Source organism: Danio rerio, chromosome 8, assembly GCF_052040795.2.
Source record: "Danio rerio strain M-AB ecotype USA chromosome 8, GRCz13ab, whole genome shotgun sequence".
Classification (NCBI taxonomy): domain Eukaryota; kingdom Metazoa; phylum Chordata; class Actinopteri; order Cypriniformes; family Danionidae; genus Danio; species Danio rerio.
The window spans coordinates 55,997,905-56,020,232 of NC_141028.1; the positions used below are offsets into that span (position 1 = coordinate 55,997,905).

Here is a 22,328-nt window from a genome sequence, read left to right on the forward strand (position 1 = left end):
GCCTACCTGAGTATTGTTGCTGACCATGTCCATCCCTTTATGATCACAGTGTACCCATCCTCTGACGTCTACTTCCAGCAGTATGACATGCCATAGCATAAAGCATGAATCATCTCAGTGATGACAATGAGTTCACTGTACTCAAATGGCCTCCACAGTCACCAGAGCTCAATCCAATAGGCCACCTTTTGGATGTAAATCATGGATGTGCAGCCGACAAATCTGAACCGAAATATATTTCAGAGGAATATTACCAGTACCTTGTTGAATCTATGCCATTGGTAAAGTTTACCTAATAAAGTGACTGGTGAATGTATATACACACTAGCAGGCTGATGTCTTTTAATAGACTTAAACTCTAAAAAATTACGTTTTTTTTTTTTTTTTTTGGTCAAATTGTTTTATGTTTAATATGTTAAGTTCAATTTATAAAAACTAATAAGTTAACTTCATGTTGTCCCAACACAAAAATATTGTATGGAGCCCAGCATTTTTTACAGTGTAGGCTATATTAGACTTATTAAGTGTGATGAGGTGTTACAGTACCTACCACAAAACCTTCACGTATCCTCCAGTAAGACACTTGACGTGAATTATTTCAGGGAAGACAGTAAAAAAGGGGGGGGAAAGTGATTCATGATGAGTTACCGTCACTGGCCCATTTGGACTCGTCTATAAGCTTTAAAGGACTCATTTCCGACAGCAGCCTTTATCAGGGGCTGAGGTGTCGGAATGCAGCGGTCATTCCTCACATTACTGGCGTGTCAAACTTTTAGGTATAAAAGACCTCGAAGTTCTTCTGAGGGGAATACAGACGACTACACAGAGAGCACAGAAGAACTGCGAAGAAGATTTAAAAAAAAAAAAGTATATCAGGAGACATGAAATCGCTTCACATTCCCGTAGTCGGCCTTCTCTTTCTCCTCAGCGTTCAACACATGAGCACATTCCCGCTTCAAAGCACAGCCTTAACAAACGACGACATGGGTGTTTTAAAGGTAAGACTTAAAAATCTTAATATTCATCAAAAAGCGAAGTGAATGATTACTAATAAATCACATGCGACCTCTTTCAGTTTCTCCTTCAACGACTTGAAGAGTCCATTCCAGCTCAAGACCAAACACCGGCGGAAAGAGAAGTAAAGGCGGCAAATATTGAAGAAACCCGAGCTGAAGAGCAGCCCGATACTTACCTGAGAGAGTATCTTTCTGCTCGGGACTTAAAGACTGTGCGTAAAGACTCAAAGAAGAAAAACTCGGGGTGTTTCGGGAGCAAACTGGACAGAATCGGTTCAATGTCGTCTTTAGGATGTAACACAGTCGGGCGCTCAGGTAGCCTACATTATAAATACTTCAACATAAATAGCGTATTTTGAATAAATATACTTTTTATTTGTTTGCATTTGTTTGTTTGTTTGTCGATTCAATGTGTTAACAACTTACACACTTCTCTTCTTTTTCAGGTCCCAAGAAGAACTGAAGTCTTAACGATTAGGAATTCTACACTGTAAACAATGAACATGCGTTGTTTCTACTTGATTTAACCTCACAATGACCTCTTTTGGTAACCTAATGTATTCAGGTTAATACGAAATATATGTATTTTTTTACTTAAAAGGGTAAATTTGTTACCATTTGAAGCGCATTTTAAGGTTATCCGACACAATATTTTTACAGTGTCATTATCTCCGATTTAAAGTGTTCTTAACTATGCATATTTATTTAGATATTTATTAAATTGTTTAAGTTGTATATTTATATGCATATTTAAATTGAACTGTCGATCCAATCTGTTGTAATTGTCCTCTATAATATTTAATAAATGTTTACACATGCCTTGGTCGTCTTTTTTAATTAATTTCCCGTCCTAATTTCAATATGAAAGCATGTTATTTAATTTTTTTTTACAATGCTTGGCATATATAGGTACACCCCCCACAATTCTCTCTTTTAAACTCAGATTTTTAATAGGAAGCTATGCAATATTGTATTTGTGCATATACATTATTTTAGGCAGTACTGAAGCCAAATAAATAGCTTATCAAACAAAATAACTTACTATAACAGTCCAAAAACTAGTACACCCAAATTCATATGTTATAGAAAAATATTAAATATTGACTTTAAAAAAAGAAAAAACGAAGAGACGCAAAAAATGTTACATTTTAGTTGAAATATTGTAGGTTGTAATTTTTTTTTGCAACATTTTGCTTGAATTTAATTGTATCTTTCAATTTCTAAAAATGTTTAATGACTAAACTATTATTTTAATAAATATATCTGTTTAATAAATCTGTTTTGTTTAAATGCACCAAAATATATTGCCTATATTCACTAAGAAATGGATAAAAACATTCATTTTCTACATGGGGTGTACTCAATTATGCTGAGCACTGTAAAGCTATTTTAAATCCTCATGTTATTAAGTATAATTGAAGCTATAGTTTAAGGGAGTTTTTGCAGTGCTCATCTTATAACAACAACATGGTTAGATTGATCAAACTGTCTATGGAGAAGATCCTCAGGGCATCATTATCAGTTCAACCTGTTTCAGCACCATGGAGAGCGACATCACTGCACATTACTCACACAAACTCAAGGTCACAATACTGACTTAAAGCGTAGTGTAAATTGTATGAAAAACCTTTGCAGGGAAATATAGAACAGTACATCTAACAACATTTAATGAAAATTTCCATAATAGAAATGGGAAAAAGGACAAGCTGCCAAAGTTTAATTTAAATATTAAGTGTATATCAAATTATATGGCTAGTTTAAATTAAAACTGGGCTTAAACTGGAATTAAAATGAATAAAAAATTAGTAATTTATTAAATAATAGGTTATGAAATACATAAATACACTTTTTAGAACATTTAGAAACATTAAAAGGATCAAATAATATAAGATATATAATAAAAAAAAATAATAAAAATGGAAATATTACAACATTATTGTAGCATTAGAATGCTGGGCAACAGTGTTAAAGATCCACATGCAGTTTATTAAGAATTGTCAGACAGGCAATGGTCAACAGGTACAAAAAATATCATGAGGGTAATTCGGAAGTGTAGTCAAGGTTACGGGCAAACAGCAAATAAACAATTGAACAAGGCAATTATCAAAAAGCAAGGCTTGACTGGAATAACGCTTGCAAATGTTTTTAGAGAAACAAGACTCAGCAAAGAATATTTGTGAATGAGGCGTTTTATAGTCTGAGTAGCAAGAGCACTGGAAAGAACTGAAACAGGTGTGTTTGTGACATGCATGACGGGTTTTGTAGTTCATATCAGTGGCAGGTTTGTACTCTGGGTGCATGTTTTCTGGTCATTTGCAAGGCCTATATCACTGGTGATTGTGACAGATATATTCATTATAATGACTTTAAATAAATTTTTAAATGATTTAAATGAATAAAAAAATAAAATATATATATATATAATTCAAATCCATTCAAAATCATTACTGCTACAAAATAACAAATTGATACAAATTATAATACAAATTTTACTAATACATAAAGATAAAGTGAGTAATTATATGATGGTTAAAATAAGCAAATAAAAGTGCAAATAAATAAATATAGTAAATCAGTAGAAACTGTTCCAATTCACCTTTAATTTATATTTTAAGTGTATATAATATATATAGTATATATTATATAGCTATAGCTGAAATTAAGATTGGGCTGAAACTGGAATTAAAGTGAATAAACAATTAGTAATTAATTAAATAAAAATAAATGTACATCTTAAAAACATTAAAAACAGAATAATATAAAATATATTATAAAAAAGTAACCTAATATTATTTATGAACATTTTTAAATAATAAAAAATTTAAAATTCAAATAAAATTCAAAATCATTAGACAATGCAATAAAACAATACAAATACATAAAAATAAAAATACATTTTAAAATGAATATTTAGGCTTACAACGAGTAAACGAATTAGCAAATATATAAATATAATGAGTGGAAAAACTGTACTAATATACATGTAACTTAATATTTTCCCCCAAGTGATATTGGAGACACATTTATGATAGTAATTTAGATTTTATTACAAATGCACTTACATGTTAGAGTGGGGTCCCACACAGAAGGATAATCATATCTAAGGGTCCAGGGCTTCACAAAAAAATGAAACTTCCTTATTAGGTTATACTTTAATAAGATCCCATTAGTTAGCATTAGTTACTAGGCCCACAAGGAATCTGAGCGTGCACAATTCCGCAGATTTTCAGCCCATTATTAAATCTGTTTATTTACTTGAGTAAATGTGTGTAATTGTATATTTATTTAGTTTTTAAATTACTTACAGTAATTATATTGACTTATATGAAAATGTTCATCTGATTTATGTACAATGCTGTTTGTAAAGTAATATATTCTTTCTTTTAGTAGAGATATTATATAAGAGACTTGCTTTGTTTACCAAATAAAATGAATCTAATTGGATAAATAAAAGTTTAAAATATATAATTTTTAATTATTTATAATTATTTTTAATTATTTATATATAATTATTTCACATATAAAGGTTTTAGTTATGATACTCCCAAAATAATTCCGCAGAAATTCTTCACAGTAATAGCAAAAAATCTCTGCAGATTTCGTCTACCTGAAAAATGATATCATGATACCTCAAGTTTGTTAAATATCAAGCACCAACCTGTCTTTTCTTTTTAATAATTTATCAGTCAACGTTAAAAACAACTAAGATTAATAAATACTTATACTGGTGTAATGGTGTGGGGGATGTTTTCTTGGCACACTTTGGGGCCATTAGTACCAACTGAGCATCGTGCCAACACCACAGCCTACTGAGTATTGTTGCTGACCATGTCCATTCCTTTATGACCAAAGTGAATGACCAATCTTCTGATGGCTGCTTTAAGCAGAATAATGCGCCATGTCACAAATCATCTCAGACTGATTTCTTGAACATGACAATGAGTTCACTGTATCCAAATGGCCTCCACAGTCACCAGATCTCAATCCAATAGAGCACTTTTGGGATGTGGTGGAATAGGAGATTCAAATGCATGGATGTGCAGCTGACAAATCTACAGCAACTTCGTGATACTATCAAGTCAATATGGACCAAAGTCTCTGATAATATTTCTAGTACCTTGTTAAATCCATGCCACGAAGGATTAAGGCGATTCTGAAGCAAAAGGGGGTCCAACCCGGTAATAGTAAGGTGTACCTAATAAAGTGGCCGGTCAGTGTATCTCTCTCTATATATTATTTCTTAAACATATATTATTTCAAACTACTAAAATGTCAATAAAAATCACTTTGTTAAACTGTAATGTTTAATTTTCAACATTGAAAGTCGACAGAGCAGAGATTAACATCCCATAATGCAACTCGCAAACGTTAATAAACAGAAAATACAGAAAACCTATAATAAACAGGGTTTTTAACAGTGTCGTATCAGTGTAGTAAAATATTATGAGCGGTCATCATGCCAACAACACAAGGAATAAGTCAGAAAAAACCTCTCCAATAAACATATTTTACATATAGTCCACAAAGTCATCCCTTCAGTCTGCCTGATTGGCCTATATATAGGCTTGCGGTCTGCTTTAACCCCTTATGGTATACTCAGTTGTAGTTTGTATCTGATGCCGGAAGCATGTGAGCCACTCGTGTGCAGTGGATTCATTCCCCATGATGCCTGAGGTCACTGTTTGTGTCCGAGTTACCAGGACTTCTCCAGGCCGGCGAAAAACAGCCACTTAAAAGGAAATCTGCCCCAGCAAGCGTTATCACGGACGAGGTGTCGGAATGCACTTCACACGCTTTACCACGGATGAGCCACTGACAGCCAACTGTCCCTATATAAGAGCCAAGCCAGTTCAGAGGGCTAGAAAACGCATTCAGAGACACTCAGAGATGGCCGGGGGACTAATTCTGACAGGACTGCTGCTCCTGGTTTGGCAGCAGACGGATGTACAAGCGCACACGTTGAGCAGACACAGCTCTGACAGCAACATGGCCAAGCTCAAGGTATTTGGGTTTATGTTTAACCATTTCAATGTGAGGTAAACAGTCAGTGCTCTTAAAAGTTTGTGGTTTTTCATCACTGAAACAACTTCTTTTACAATGTTTTGTACAGTTGAAGTTTTCTGTTGATGTTGAAGGTTCTTTATGGGAATTTCAATATCGAAAAAATAAGAAGTAAAATTATTAGATACTCTTAAAAAGTCATTGGCAGCATGTTTACTTAAAGAATCTTTAACATCCATGGAAACTTTCCAATTCTCCAAAAGTATTGCGATTCACCTATTAACAACTTCCGTTGGACAAATGGTTCGTATTGTGCGAGGGATTTTTATATGCACATATAGTCATTTTTCAAATCTTTATGACACACAAGGTGTTTAGGGGAAAATGATTGCAATTTACTTATGCACATTTTCCATTGGACAAAAAGTTCTTATAGTATACAAAAAGAAATGCTTAGATGCACATGTGGAACAACATTCCTTTGGACAAGAGATTCTTAGTGGAAACACAGTCTTTAGATTCAACTATGGAAATTTTCTATTGGACAAATAGTTCTTATTGTGAGAAAAAATACTGGATGCACCTATGGAAATTTTCCATTGGACAAAAAGTTCTTATAGTCGAATTTTTCAGATGCATATATGTAAATGTTCCACTGGACAAAATGTTTTTATAATTGAAAATAAAATCTTTACATGCATTTACGGAACTTTCCATTTGACAAAAGGTTCTTATAGTGGAAAGAACATCTTTAGATTCACCTATGGACATTTTCTATTGGACAAATGGTTCTTATTTTTGGGAAAAAAAATTTAGATGCACCTATAGAAATTTTCCTTTAAAAAAAAATTCTTATAGTAGAAAGAAAAAAAAAACACTTAGATGCACCAATGGAACTATCTATTAGACATCATTCCGATGGAACATTCCATTGGATAAAAGGTTCTTATAATGGAAAAATTTTTTACAAGGGCCTATAGAACTTCGCAGTGGACAAACAGTTCTAATTGGAAATTTTACATTGGACAAAAAAAGATTTTTACATATAGTGGGAACATTTTATTTAATTCAAAAGGTTCTTATTGTGTGTGTGTGTTTTTTTTTTTTGCACCTATAATAATATTCCATTGGACAAAAGATCCTTATAATGGAACAAAAAATATCTTTACATGCACCTACGGAACTTTCCATTAGACAAAAGCTTCTTATAGTGGGAAAAAATCTTTAGACTCACCTATAGTTTTCTACTAAACAAATGGTTCCTTTTGTTGGAAACATTCTTTTTAGATGTGCCTATGGACATTTTCCATTGGACAAAATGTTTTTATCTTGGAAAAAATCTTTACATGCATCTACGGAACTTTCCATTAGACAAAAGGTTCTCATAGTGGAAAAAACCTATAGATTCACCCATGGACTTTTTGTATTGGACAAATGGTTCTTATTTTTGGAAACATTCTTTTTAGATGCACCTATGGAAATTTTCTGTTAGCCAAAATGTTCTTATAATAGAAAAAAATATTTAGATGCATATATGGAAATGTTTCACTAGTCAAAAGGTTCTTATAAAGAAAAAAATCTTTACATGCATCTATGGAACTTTCCATTAGACAAAAGGCTCTTGCAGTGGAGAAAAAAATCTTTAGATTCACCTATGGACGTTTTCCATTGAACAAATAGTTCTTTTTGCTGGAAACATTCTTTTTATATGCACCCATAGAAATTTTCCATTAAAAAAGTAAAAAAAAATTCCTATAGTAAAAAAAAATATTTAGATGCATATATGGAAAAGTTTCACTGGACAAAAGGTTCTTAAAGTGGAAAAAAAAACTTTATGTACCTATGGAATTTTCCATTAGACAAAAGGTTTTTATAATAGGGAAAAAATCTTTACATAGAACGTTCCATTGGACATAAGGATCTTATAATGAGGAAAAATCTTTACATGGATCCATGGAACTTCAGATTCACCTATATGGAAATTTTCCATTGGACAAATGGTTCTTATTGTGAGAACATATATTGGATGCACCTATGGAAATTTTCTATTGGACAAAAGGTTTTTATAAAGTGGAAAAAAAATTATTTAGGTGCACCTATGAAAATGTTTCGTTAAACAAAAGGTTGTTATTCTGGAATTTTTTTGTTGCACTTATTGAACTTTCTATTAGACAAAAGTTCTTATAGTGGAAAAATATCTTTAGATTCACCTGGACATGTTCAATTGGGAAATAAAAAGGTTTTTATAGTGGAAAAACACTTTTTCCATTGGACAAAATGTTCTTTAAAAATTCTTTTGATTTACTTTTTGAAATATTCCATTGAACAAATGGTTCTTATAGTGGAAAAAAGGTTCTTTAAATTCTCGAAATGTTGTTCATGCTATGGAAAAAGGGTTCTTTTCACAGTTGTCTACTAAAAAGTTCTTTTGGAAAGCAAAAATGGTTCTTGACAGCAAAAAAAATAAATAAAAAAAAAAATAAAGAAGGTTGGGGTCTTTTGGAGCATTTATTAATGGTATTTTTTTAATGACCTTGGGATTCAATATATAAAAGATACAATATATTAAGGTCAGGGTCATCTGCGCATCACTTTTGTCCAAAGTTGATTCCAAGAGTTTAGGATTAGATTATTGCTTGACACTATTAGCAAGTTTGGCATGCTGTCCTGGGAGAGAACCCTGAACTTGGGGATAATTGAGCCCAGGGATCCCGCCAAATCTTTAAGCATGTAAGGGGGTCCGAGATCAGGTAAGTCTTGAGAGCTCCTCGCGGTAAAGAAGGAAAAGAAAGCGATGGGGTGCAAGAGAGGATTCTTCCAAAACAAAGATAAGGCAGTAGGGTGAAATCAGTCTTTAGTAAGCTTAAACCAGTCTGATTGAATTATTACGGATTAAGGATGAGAAACCAGCCGCGATCAATCATATCAAAAGCTTCTCTCGAAATTAGTTTCAAACATCACTTTTTCCTTTTTGAGGATTATATTTTAATGCAAAGTAGCACAGGTGCTTCTATGAGAAACATAAGCATTGTGTTTAAGACAAGGCAATATTGCAACACTTCCGTTTACAACGCTATGCTTCTTTCCAGAGCTTGCTGCAGCAGTTTGAGGAGGCCCTGGCCACAGAAGAGGCGTCAGAGAGAGCCGTAGATTATGAAGACAGCAACACCGTGCTGGAGCAGAGCCCCCCTTCCACATCCTGGGACAGAGACCGAGAGGAAGCAGCAGCTCCGGGGGAGGACTCCAACCCCTCGGATGGATTTGACACACAGAGAAATCGCCTGCTAGATCTCCTATTGTCGACCCGAAGCAAAAGCTTGTCTGGCTGTTTTGGGGGAAGGCTGGATCGCATAGGGTCTTCCAGCACCCTCGGTTGCAACTCTAAAAAAGGTTAGCTGCAATATGCGGATACAGTGATTTTAAAATGACGGTAACACTTTACAATAAGGCTTAATTTGGTAACATTAATAAACATGAACTAACACTTACTAATACATTAGTAAATAATTATTGATAATTACTAGCATAGCGGCAAAATGAAAAGTATTTTAACGTAAATTAATACATCATGAAATAAAATAAACTAATGTCATTAATAATGTAATTTAATAACCAATGTTAACGAATAAGACTCTATTGAGTGTTGCTGAAATTACAATATATTTATGATTGATGAACAAACTTAGTGTTTGGATTAATTTATGAGTATTTAAATGAGGAAAAGTAGATCCACGTTTTTGTTTTTTAATTGAGCTTAGCCTTCAGTAAATAACATTAAATGGATTTGCAATGTTACACACCAACTTTTAAAAGAACAGTGTTTGACGGAACAATACCTACAATTAAAAATAGGAATAAAACATTAAACAATCCAGCCTGATCTCACGAGAAAATGTATTTTACGTTCGGCCAATTTAGTGGCTAATTCGTATGAATTCACACGAGTACAGTCGTTTGAAATTGTACAATTTTTAAAAGGAGGCGTGGCACCTAACCCCACCCCTAAACCCAACTGACATTTGGGGATGAGCAAATCATACTAAGTTGTACGAATTAGATCGTACGAATTCATACGAATTAGCCACTAAATTAAAAAGTTACGAATTGTCATGAGATTGTGTTGAACAATATGTTCTTTAGACTGCATATAAACCATATAAATACGAGTTCATAAACCTGCATTTGTAATAAATGGCTAGAAATTAAAAACTAAAATCGAATGTATATTGACACTGCGTAGATTTGTTTAACCATCATGACTTTGTTGCCGAATTCTTACATATCTTGTAATCACTGTTGTGACATTTATATTTGTTTTATTTATTATGTACTAGTAGTTGAGTGCTGATATAAATGTTGAAATACATACAGCATATCCTGCAATGGCATGAATTTCTTAATATTTGACTGTGTTTTGCATTCATGTATGAGGTTTCTGTGCAGTATATGAATTGGTTTGTGTTTCTGGTTTTGCATATCACAGATTTTTACAGATGATACTGCACTTATGTAAAAATATGTTCAAGAACTGTTTTGATGTCAATGAAAATAAAAGCTGATGTTTTAACACATTTCAATTGGAGTTTTATTTTTTAAACTCTCAGCTTTCTTTTTGGAAATAACATGACGTCTTCTTAGCTTAGTCCTTGTGCACTGTTTAAATTTACTACCGTTTAGTCATGTTGGGGATGTAAACATCCACTAAATAAACTGCTGTACAAATGCATCAGATACATATATTTTTAAATTTTCTTTTATATAAATCTATTAATCAACCTCAGTCCAGATCAAAAATACTAAATGTTTTAAAAAAATTACAGGATTTTAACTTTTTAATTGTCAAATTCCCAAATGATGTCACTGATTTGGTGAAAAAAATACACACAAAATGATATATTTTCAACATAAATTGTACTTGAACTGATTTTTTTTTTTTATCTTTTATCACAATCTTGGACATATGAACAATTAGTAACAACATTGGCTTTGATGCATTGTTAGATTTTTATTTTTTCTTCCTAATTTACTGTTGGTGGCTGTTTTTTGCCCCATTGATCTCCATTACAACCACATTTGATGGTGCATAATTACACAGTCTTTGTTTTTGTTTACTCCATGTAGTTCTGAGAGCTCAGATGCATATGTAGATTTTCTCAGACGCATCAAGATAAGTGCACAAAGGTCACACAGACGCACATACACAAGTTAATTTGCTGTTATACTCCATATAAAATCCAGAAACTTAAGCTTTTTTTTTTTTTTTGCAGAGGCCTATCTAAAAGGTTAACAGTGTCAACTAATGATCAACAGTACAAATTGCTAATTTTAACACTTGCTAACAGGGAAAACAATCAAAGTGTATGATTATATGGTTTTGTAATCAAAGAATGGGTTTATAATGGAAGTCAATGGGGCAAAAACAGCAACCAACAGTAAAATTACAGAGAAAATTCAAATAAACCAAAAGCAATGCATTAAAGACAATGCTGTTTCACATGTTCAAGACTGATAAAAGGTAAAAAAAAAAAAATACAGTCCACAGTTACTTTATATATTAAAATACGTCATTATGTGTGTTTTTTCACCAAATCAGTGACATCATTTATGAATTTGACAATTAAAGAATAAAAATCTTGTAATTTTCTAAACAATTTAGTAGTTTTTTTTAATCAGGACTGAGGTTGATTAACAGATTCATGCAAAACAGTTTAATATTTATATGATGCATTTTTATAGCAGTTTAATTTCATGCCTAACATAACAAAAGGTAGTAAATTTGCCCAGATTCTATAAGAGTTTTTGTTTTGTTTTTTAATTCAAAGCATTTTCCCAAAATAATATTTGTCAGCAAAAATAATTCTGCTTGCTGAAACACAGAAAAAGTTATGGCCAAATTAATGACCTAAAATCACCCCAGAGTGGATGAAAACATTCCCAACAGTACATAAGGATTAAATGAGCAAAGTTCAAAAATAAAAATAAAACAAAAGTTGTGTGCCTTTAGGTTTATGAAAATATTAAAACAAAAATAGTATATTTTATTATATTACCTAAAATATGTATTTTACAAGACCTGCCTGAAATTTTATGGAAAATCAAAGCTAAATGTCTGAACAAATTATATTTCCAATTTAAAGCAGTTATCTCGCTTTGGGCGCAGTATCAGATGTCACCACCAGGGACTACTAGTAATTACATAAGGGCGCCAATGTTTTGACGATCTGTGCTACCTCCTCAGAATGTGCTACCGGTAGCTCAATCTGTCATATTTCATCTAAAATAAACAGGGGTAGCACATTTTGTCAGCTTTAAATGTCAATCGAAGTGAACTACCACTCTAATAAACAAATCATATATAAAACTAATGAAATTTCCAAACAAAAAATAAAGGCAGTAGTTTACTCTGATAGACATTTAAAGCTGCTACGCCTTTCTACATTGTTTAATAGAGTAGTAGTTAATTTCGAGGGGTAACATATTGTCAACTTCAAATATCAATCAAAATTAACTACTCTATTAAACAATGTAGAAAAACGTGTAGCAGCTTCAAATATCTATCAGAGTAAACTACTGCCTTATTTTTTTTTATTTCATTTGTTTCATTTAATTCATTTAAGTGGAAATTCACTCCGATTGAAATTTGAAGCTGATAAAATGTGCTGTCCCTGTTTTTACACCCTTCTTAAGGTAGGTAGTTCATTCTGATAAACATTTGAAGCTGACAAGATGATCTAATCCTGTTTATTAGATGAAATATGACCGATTCAGCTACCGGTAACACATTCTGAGGAGGTAGCACAGATCGTCAGAACACCCTCCTATGTTTTCATATATTTAAACCATATTTTTTTCATAATTCTGACAATATTTGAAGGCATCAAATCGTTGTATGGACAGTTTTATTGTATTTGATTTCAATTTAGCCTCTAAAAAATATTTAAGAATTTTGCATGTGGATTGCTGTAGCGAAGTACAATTGAATAATAAACTATTGCTCAGTAATACCATGTCCTAACAACAGGCTATGCTACACAAAATAGAAAGTCTCTTTTTCATGTTAAAACAAATTTTTAGTTCTAACCATCCACATGGGCGATGTGCAAAATGTCTATTTTTGAAATGCTTTCCATATCTGCGACGTCGCAGCAAAATAACAGCATACACTACTAGGACAATGATCACCTCAGGTACTGATTATGGGCTTTGTACAGTGTTAAATGCTCTAAATGCAAGTTTAAATACCATATTACGTGACATTTATTGCCATACTACTGAAAGCAGCTGCAGATAATTCACCTCAGAAATGGTTTGAAAAGTCAGAACTGTGCAAACTAACAACATCAGTCATCCAGTCGCCTGGGGTAGCACCCAAAAGGCAGAGGAAGATGCTAACCATTGCACAAAAAGTTGAACTTCTGGACACGCTAAAAGAAGGTAGAAGTTACACGACTGTAGGGCGCCATTATGAAATAAATAAATTAAGATCAAATCTATAGAGATATATCAAGATCTATAATACTGGACTTCTTTTTCTCTGATGGTTTGAACTTTGGGAGTGTTTAAACAAGAAAGAAAAGAGTAAAAATGTTAACGCCTGTCTGAGAAAAGTGTGTAGTGAGAGGTTTTACAGCTTTTAAACATCTAGAATAATTGTTAAAATAAAGTACTTTGCGGATTTCGTCTATTACGGGTTATTTTTAGAACGTAACCCCCGCGGATAACAAGGGACCAATGTATACATATAAAAATAAACCAAGTACATTTCGATTTCATTCTGACTTGAAATAGAATCAAATGGGTTGGTTGGTGCAATAGCCTTGAGGTTAGTGCGCTGACATATGATGCAGTAGCACTTCAGGGCGTCCCGAGTTCGAATCCCGGCTCAAGACATTTCCCGCCCTTGCCCCCTCTCTCTCTCCCACTTTGTTTTTACTTTCTGAAATACTGTCCTGTCCATTTAATAAAGGCCAAAAAAGGGGAGTAGGATGACAGTAAACAAACTACGTAACAGCTACGTATTGTGAAATAGCCTGAACGTCCTGCTGGCGGGATGGTGACTATTAATGGGTTAAATGACTCCATGTATAACACGTAACTGACCATCAGCCCCTTTCTTTCATTCATAAGGTATCTGACTAATTTTTCGCCCACGTCTTCTCTTCAAATGGCCATTATCAGACTCATTACAAGACCCATCAGCACTACACTTTAATGAGTCCAACAGCTGCAGGTGGCTATTTCTCTTGAGCTTATCAACACCTGCACTAACCCGTAAAAAAACCACCGCCGTGTCAGCCTTAATCCTATTACACAAGCTCTGCGGGGTCTCCTGATTGCATGAATAATGCCTCCGTTTCGACTGCTGCCACACAGGACGGTTCTCATTAGAAACTTCAGTCCAAACCAAGGAGCGCGTCACATACTAACAGACTGTCAGAGAATGATGTCTTTGGTCTAATGTGGGTCTAGTGGGATAACACTGACAAGAGAATGACCAAGACCTGCATATCTTCCAATTAGACAAGCTTCTGAATCCTCCGTCAGAGCTGAAGGTGAGGATTGGTGTTAGCCAGGAGATTAATCCACTGAGGGAGATATAAGTGGCAGATATGATGTATGACCATACGGGTCAAACCAAGTCTTTCAGGTGGTGGACAGTCATTTTGATGCTCTCTTACACCTTCTGGGTAAGATCGCTGTCAGGACAAGAATTTTCAGCGACTGACCACAATCCTTACAGGAGTACATGTCATTCATTTATTTTCCTAAGTCTATATTTCAGAGAATGAACCGCCAACTATTCTAGCATATGTTTTAGATGGCAGCTGATCTTCCAGGGACAACCCAGTATTGGGAAACCCCCATACACACACACACACACACATACATACATACACTATGGACAACTTAGTTTATCAATTCACCTACAGCGTATGCGTTTGGACCGCGGGGGAAACCGGAGTGGTTACGTTTTTTAACTTTGCACGGCTCCAAAAAGCTAGCCAGAAACGTAACAATAAATTAAATTAAATAGGACTCCTCTAAAATGAATGTAGAGCCCGGAGTCTTATCTCTCGTTCAAAAGAAAAACAACAACAAAGACGATTGACCAAAGAAATAACGTAAAGTCAAGTTTATTTGATATTTAACTTTAAAAGAGACAAAAATCTTGCGGAGGTTAAGCCAAAATAACAAGCAAAAAACTCAACTTAGTTTTAAACCCTCTAACCTGAACATAAATTAAAACAAATTAAACAACATCCACTTAACATCCACAAGTTTTGTTTACTCACCCAACAATTTTCCAGTCCAACACAATCTCATAGCAATTCGTAACTTTTTGATTTATTGGCTAATTCGTATGAATTTGTACAATCGAATTCATACAATTTAGTACGATTTGCTCATCACCCAATGACGGTTGAGGTTAAGGGGGGGTTGGGTGCCGTGCCTCCTTTACAAAATTGTACATTTTCGTACGACTAAACCCGTACGAATTAGCCACTAAACTGACAAAACGTAAAATACCTACGTTTCCTCGTGAGATCAGACTTTCCAGTCCAGTTTAAATGGACTTAAGCTGCGGTGACACTATAGAGTTTGAACTTGTGAATTTTTGTCGTAAGGTGCAGCGAAAAGAGGCGGGATCAAACAAGATAATAAGACATTTAAAAAAAGCGAACAATTAATCCATATTTAATTTTTTTGTTCGGAGAGGTCATGTTTTGATCCTAGATTGGTCTCACGCAGTCAAGTGATGAGATTTCGCAGGTCAGAGGTCACCAAGCTTGAAATTTCCAACGCAGCGAATTGTGAAACTTGACGCAAGAGATTGCGTTTCCGCTCTGACAATATTCGCATGCGTGTGAATGGAAGTCTATGAGTGAAAAAATGCAGTGTGTTTGCATCTTTATGCTAGGAAGCTTCCATCTCCAGCTTCCAACTCATAATGCAACCTGTCGGAAAGACATCGCATAGAGGCGAAGAGAAGAGAACCACAACAAAGAGACACATATACAACAACACAAAGCAAAACTCAGTACTTAAAATAAAATAATAAATATGCACACTGGCCCAGCTGAGACTCCAACCAGCGGCCTTCTTGCTGTGAGGCGACAGTGCTAACCACTGAGCCACCGTGCCGCCATGTACATGGTCAATCCAGGCAAAGAACTGAGATGTCTGTTAGAAAAGGAGATGGTTTACCAGAATTTCAATACACTGTAAAACGCGATTCGTTGACTTTACTTTTAAAAGCAAATTAAACCCATTGCTTTTAAAGTGATTAGTTGACTTTAAGTTACAAATTATTGATTCAATGAATAGGTAAATGAATTAGAAATGGTCTTTGGAAAAGCAAATATGTCAACACAGGCTCATTCTGAAAAGTTTCTGGAGATCGTGAATTTTGTAGCCAGAAGTATGTATGGTTGCATTTCATCTTTAAAACGAACGCTACTGGGCGGTATGATGCCGCTTGGGTCTATCAGTGCTTTTGAAAACACTATTGGTTGGGTTTACGGGAGGAGTGTGGGTCAGTCGATCAGTCAGTCATGTAGTCAGTCGACAGTCAATCAACAGCAGCCTCTGGTGGAAGAACAGCAGGTGCGAATGGCACTTGCAACAGAAATTTGAGATCTGAACAAGCGTACACAGCGGCCTTGAAAATGTCAGACAGACATCAGAATTCCAGTCATACTACTCACATCCATACTACAGTATATAGAACATACTTTTCTAACAGTCGTGTAGTAAATACAAATTCAAATGTAATACCTACTCAAGCCGAAGGCAACCAGGGTCTTTCAGGTCTACTAATTTACTAGTGCTTGGCTTCAGGAGAGGTCTGAAAACCATAGATGTGAACTGGAAAGAAAGTCATGACAACGTCCTAATTTTCCATCGAGAAAAACCACAATTAGCTCACAGCATTGTTATGAGCCTTAATCGTTTCCTTCTTGGAAATCAGATCTGCGCTGAAATAGTCCATGTCCGACACATCAGCCTACATTAGGAGGTCTGCATGCATGTGTCACTGTGTGTTTAACTCCATGCACTCAGCTGTGAAGAACTTAATGAATCGGGCACTGAGCTCTGCTGTGAATATGACTGACTGAACAGCAGGTGCAGCGACTCATCATTCACCATGATGGTCTCCTTCTTACTGTACTGTACGTATTCATGATCATGTCTCTTTTGAGTTCAGCTTCATGGCAATAAATGACATTTTCGATGCAGTCAAATAAAAAGATTTTATTGCACAACAATTTTTATTGTATTTTTTAAGCACTTCCCCTACTCACTGGACACAAACTTAAGTAATGTACACTGACAAGCCAAAATATTATGATTAGTCATAGATGAAATTAATATTAATTGTTTATGTTTCAATCCAAGGGTGTGAATTAGATTTATGCACAAGTCTGGAATATCCCAGAAAACAGCTGGGAATTCAATTACCACAACTTCCATCCAATGATACGTTCATTCATTTTCCTTCGGTTTAGTCTCTATTTCAAAGGTCGACACAGTGGAATGAACTGCCAACTTTTCCAGCATATGTTTTACGCAAACATATGGGTCGTAATAACACCAAACCACTTTGACGAGATGAGATTTTAGATAAATCAAAACAACATTTCAGATTTTTTTACAATGTGGTTGGTCTGAACAATCCCATAACATGAATTTTTGTTATCACATGATCCGTTCGAACAAAATCACAAGACTCCTTTGACCAACATGCTGGAATTTTTTTGGTAAATGTGTTTCCATAGTAGTGACATATGTGCGTTTTTATCCAATACGATTTAGTATGCACATTTTCAAAATGTTGTTTCCATTAGGCTTTTTGTGCCAAAACTAAAATGTACCAAAAATATGTGAATGAAAATGTAACATAAGTATCAAACACATGGTCATGTTTTTTTTCCTGGCAATAATATTCCTAAAGGAGCTGTTGACATGGAATTGAACCAGATTTTGGTAAAAACCCAAACAATACAAACATAAAAAACAAAACAAACAAATCTGAAAAATGAGTTCTGTGTGATTACAATGGAATGACATAAGGAGAAAGTGCTGAACTACTGAAATGTATTTAATAGGGATGTAACGGTATTGTAAATACCGCCGTACCGCATTTTTTTTTTATATATTACCGTAGTCGTATGACTCAATAAAACTATGTCTTCTGAGAAACGTTTGCTTAGGCGAATGAAGCGAACGGGAGGTAGCGGGAACTACAATTCCCATCAGCCCAGGCATGGCCATCATCCTTTGCGGTCTGTTGTTTCTACAGATCCAGTAATGCGGAAATGGAGTGTGCTGCTAGTAGCGGGGAAGAGAAAGAGCTGGAAATGATCGAACCTAAAGCGGGTTTTAAATCGCATGTGTGGAAGCATTTCGGTTTCTCTCTAAAAAGATACGAGAAAAGAGAAAAGGTGACAGACAAATAAAAAATGCTATGCAGGCACCTCAGTCCCAAATGAGCGGGTTTTTTCTGTTGCAGGGGACATTGTAAATGCCCAGAGATCCCAGCTTTTACCATATTAAATTTATATGATAATTTTCCTTAAAAAACCCATCTTTATCTAAGTGAGTGAGCGATTAAATGTTTAATGTGATGAGTTTTCAACAATACTAAATTGAAACTTTATTTTTTTACATGATTTAATAATTTTTTTGTCATAAAAAAAGAAAAATTAAAGTTCCTGTTTCAAAGCTTACAGATAGAGGGTTAATTTGTATGTCATTGACACTTTTGCCACTTTTTCGAGTCTTTTCATTAGTTTTGTTTTTTCTGTAAATGATTCAATAAATACCGTACCATGCCATTCATACCGAGGTATTATCGTACCGTGAAATTCTGATACCGTTACATCCCTAGTATTTAATACTTTATATTAAAGGCTTGGTAACACTTTACAATAAGGTTCATTAGTTAATGCATTTACTAACATGAACTAATCATGAACAACACATGTACAGCATTTATTAATCATAATTGAACATTTACTAATGCATTATTAACATGCAAGGCCATGCTTGTTAACATTAGTTAATGCACCATGAGTTAACATTAACTAATAATGAACAACTGTATTTTCATTAACTAACGTTAACTAACATGAACAAATACAGTAGTAAATGTATTGTTCATTGTTTGTTCATGTTAGTAAATGCATTAATAAACATTTACTAATGAACCTTATTGTAAAGTGTGACCAAAGGCTTTTTGGTGATGGCAGCTAGAAGACGCCTCTCATATGGGGAATAAAGTCACATGAATGCAACAAAGTGTAAAAATCTTGATGGTTCTGTGGGTCTCGTCTATTAAATCGGAGCACGGCCATGAGAATCCTTCATATTCTTTTAGAAGCTCAAGTTATATACAGTACCATTAATATAAAAGTTATCTGAAGCATGATAAGATATATGAACAAGCTAAATTCACATCAATTTGTCCAAGGGTATATATTTTATTTTGATCAGTGCATCGAATCCATCTCCCGAAAAACCATAATGATAGCGTACATGGCATCACAATGGAGTACTAAGATTACAGATGGCTTTCAGAAATCATTTGCCTGTTGTTTTATGAAGCTACAATAACAGACGGAGGCTGTTCAGTCAACTCTCCATCCCTGCAGCACATCAGTCGTCAGAGAAAAACTCAAAATGAAACAGCATGTTATAAATCACGCAAGTAAAATTGTGTCTGTCATCACAATAAACAAACATGACATTTTAAAGCATAAATTAAAACCACGCGCAGCATATATGCTTGACAAAACGTCCTTAATGTAATTCATCTTAAATAAATCAAATACAAATAAGGATTGTGTAGTATAAAGTGTGCATTCATTTCTTTTAATACTATTTACTTTGAGTCCCAAGTTGCAGTTGAGTGATGATACTGATTTCACGGCTGTAGTTACAGCGGATGTTACCGTATTTTACAAAAACAAACATGAATCCCTGTAATTTAGCCATATTCTGGTGGTTCGATAGGTTCACGATAACAAACACACCCTGAGAACTTTCTTCCCTGACAGAAAGACGTCAAGAATGTCAGGGCATTTCAATGGAATGAGTAAAAGTCTAAATGTTCTTAAAACACTAAAACTTAATAACAATGCCCACGATAACAAGAAAAAAATTTGTTTTAAAGGCCAAAACAATGGAATGGAATAACTTTGTATTGCGTTTTAGCTTGTCGTTAAAAATAAGGCATTATCAATGCAATGGCTTGACTTAAAGGGATAGTTCACCCCAAAAGTGAAAATGTACTCACGATTCACACCCTCTCAAGTGAAAGTTTCTTTATATATTCTGCTGAACACAAAGATAAACCTGTAATAATTACCTTCCAAAGTAGGGAAAAATTAAATGGTTACAAACATTTTTCAAATCATCTTCTTTTGTTTTGAACATAAGAAACTCGTTACAGATTATCCACAGAACACCAATCGCTTAAATGAACCTAACCGTTTTTACTAATTTAAGTACATTGAACCAAAAACTATTATCGTTTCAACGCATTTTAAATAAGAAGTTTGAATCAGCAAAGGTCAGTTTGGGTGAAAAATCCCTTTATAAAAATAATCAAAAGTGAATGCATACATTTTATGGACGACTTCTAAAAAAAATCTACTAATAATTTCTTTAATGCCACATTTACGATGTTTATTCCCTATATATATATATATATATATATATATATATATATATATATATATATATATATATATATATATATATATATATATATATATATATATATAATTTGTCAGTGTATATATAGACTATCTGACAAAGGTCTTGTTGGTGATCCCAGTTGTAAGAGCAACAAATAATAACTTGAGTTCTAGTTGATCTTTTGGAAAAGTGGCAGAAGGTATATTTTTCCCATGATTCATCTGTTGAACTGCATCCCAATCATCACAAATACTGCAGAAGACCTATTGGGACCTGCATGGGCCCAAGATTCTCAAAGAAATCAGTCAAGTTTGATAAAGAAAAAATTATGGTTTGGATTTACATTTAACATGGGGGCGTGCACAGGCCCAGATTGGCTAATCGGGAGGACCGGGAGAATTCCTGGTGGGCCGGTCCGTTTTTTGGCCGCGAGGGCCGGTGTCCCTAGCTGCTTGCACTCTCAGCAGTGGCAATTTTTTCATTTATTTATTTATTTGACCATAGCCTCACTTTTTTTATGATTGTTTTGCTGCAGCTCTGCTCTTCTTATTTGTTTTCTTGCAGCCATGTGAGCAAATTGCAGCCAGCAAGGTAATGATAATGTAACTATTCAACCCCAAACAGCGGCACCTTAGTGAAAATAAGAATTCGATTAATTAATATTAATGGATATTACACCTGCTCAATAAAGATAACAGCGCCATTGTGGTCCAGTGGTCAGCATGTCGCATGTTACAATGCTGCAGACATGTGTTCGAACCTCACCTGAGAAATTATTATATATTTTTTTTATTGTTAAGACATATAATACTGTTAGGGTTCTTGAACATTTGAAGTTCTAAAGCAGCTGTTTTCTTGAAAAAGACGTGATAGTGTCATTAGAAACTGAATTGGAAATTACCTTAATTTAATATAGTCAGTCGTGAACTGAGGTAGGCCGGTCTAAGGCTTGAAACTCCAGGGCAGAACAAGAGTCCCACTCCGGCCCTGGGCGTGCGAGAGATCTACTGAGTGGATGGCAACATCAACAGCCTGAGGTATCAAGACATTTGTGCTGCCCATTACATTACAAACCACAGGAGAGGGCAAATTCTCCAGCAAGATAGCGCTCCTTCTTATATTTCAGCCTCCACATCAATGTTTTTGCAAAGGTCAAGGTGTTGCAGAACTGGCCAGCCCAGTCACCAGACATGAACATTATTAAGCATGTCTGGGGTAAGATGAAGGAGGCATTGCAGATGAATGATGAACTATGAAAGAGGGCTTTCTTTGCCATCCCAGATGACTTTTTAATAAGTTATTTGAGTCATTTTAGAGATGTTAAGTGACAAGACTTTTATCTAAGCAAAGTCAGACCTTACTGTCCTAATTAAATTATTGAAAATCAAAGCATGATCATATTTTATTTTGGTAAAATAAGCGTAATCTAGAGGCCTTCGCCTTTCATATAAGCCACTTCCTATACTAAATAATCAACTAGAAGTCCAGTTATTATTTACTGTTCCTGAAACTTGGACAGGTGACAAGACTTTTGTTAGGTAGTGTATATAAACAAATAAACAGTGGTTTTGACTCATAATGATGGTGTCTTTTTACTATATAATACTAATG

General features: G+C 34.4%; 2 protein-coding genes and 1 long non-coding RNA gene across 3 annotated transcripts; 2 read left to right on the forward strand and 1 right to left on the reverse strand.

Annotated features, from left to right (window-relative positions):
- The first annotated feature begins 804 nt into the window (after positions 1 to 804).
- Positions 805 to 1,836, forward strand: nppb (natriuretic peptide B). The gene is given in 3 exon segments (NM_001327776.1): positions 805 to 998; positions 1,076 to 1,331; positions 1,463 to 1,836. Coding segments are annotated over 3 exon segments (390 nt in total). The 5' UTR covers positions 805 to 881; the 3' UTR covers positions 1,480 to 1,836.
- Positions 1,837 to 5,865: 4,029 nt separating this feature from the next.
- On the forward strand, positions 5,866 to 10,588 carry nppa (natriuretic peptide A). Its single transcript, NM_198800.3, is given in 2 exon segments — positions 5,866 to 6,017; positions 9,107 to 10,588. Coding segments are annotated over 2 exon segments (420 nt in total). The 5' UTR covers positions 5,866 to 5,903; the 3' UTR covers positions 9,413 to 10,588.
- A 6,667-nt stretch (positions 10,589 to 17,255) lies between these two features.
- LOC147835821 (uncharacterized) lies at positions 17,256 to 18,929 on the reverse strand. The gene is made up of 2 exons (XR_015498566.1): positions 17,500 to 18,929; positions 17,256 to 17,461 (listed from the first exon to the last, which is right to left on the reverse strand). It is a non-coding gene; the product is annotated as an uncharacterized LOC147835821 (long non-coding RNA).
- Positions 18,930 to 22,328: the final 3,399 nt, after the last annotated feature.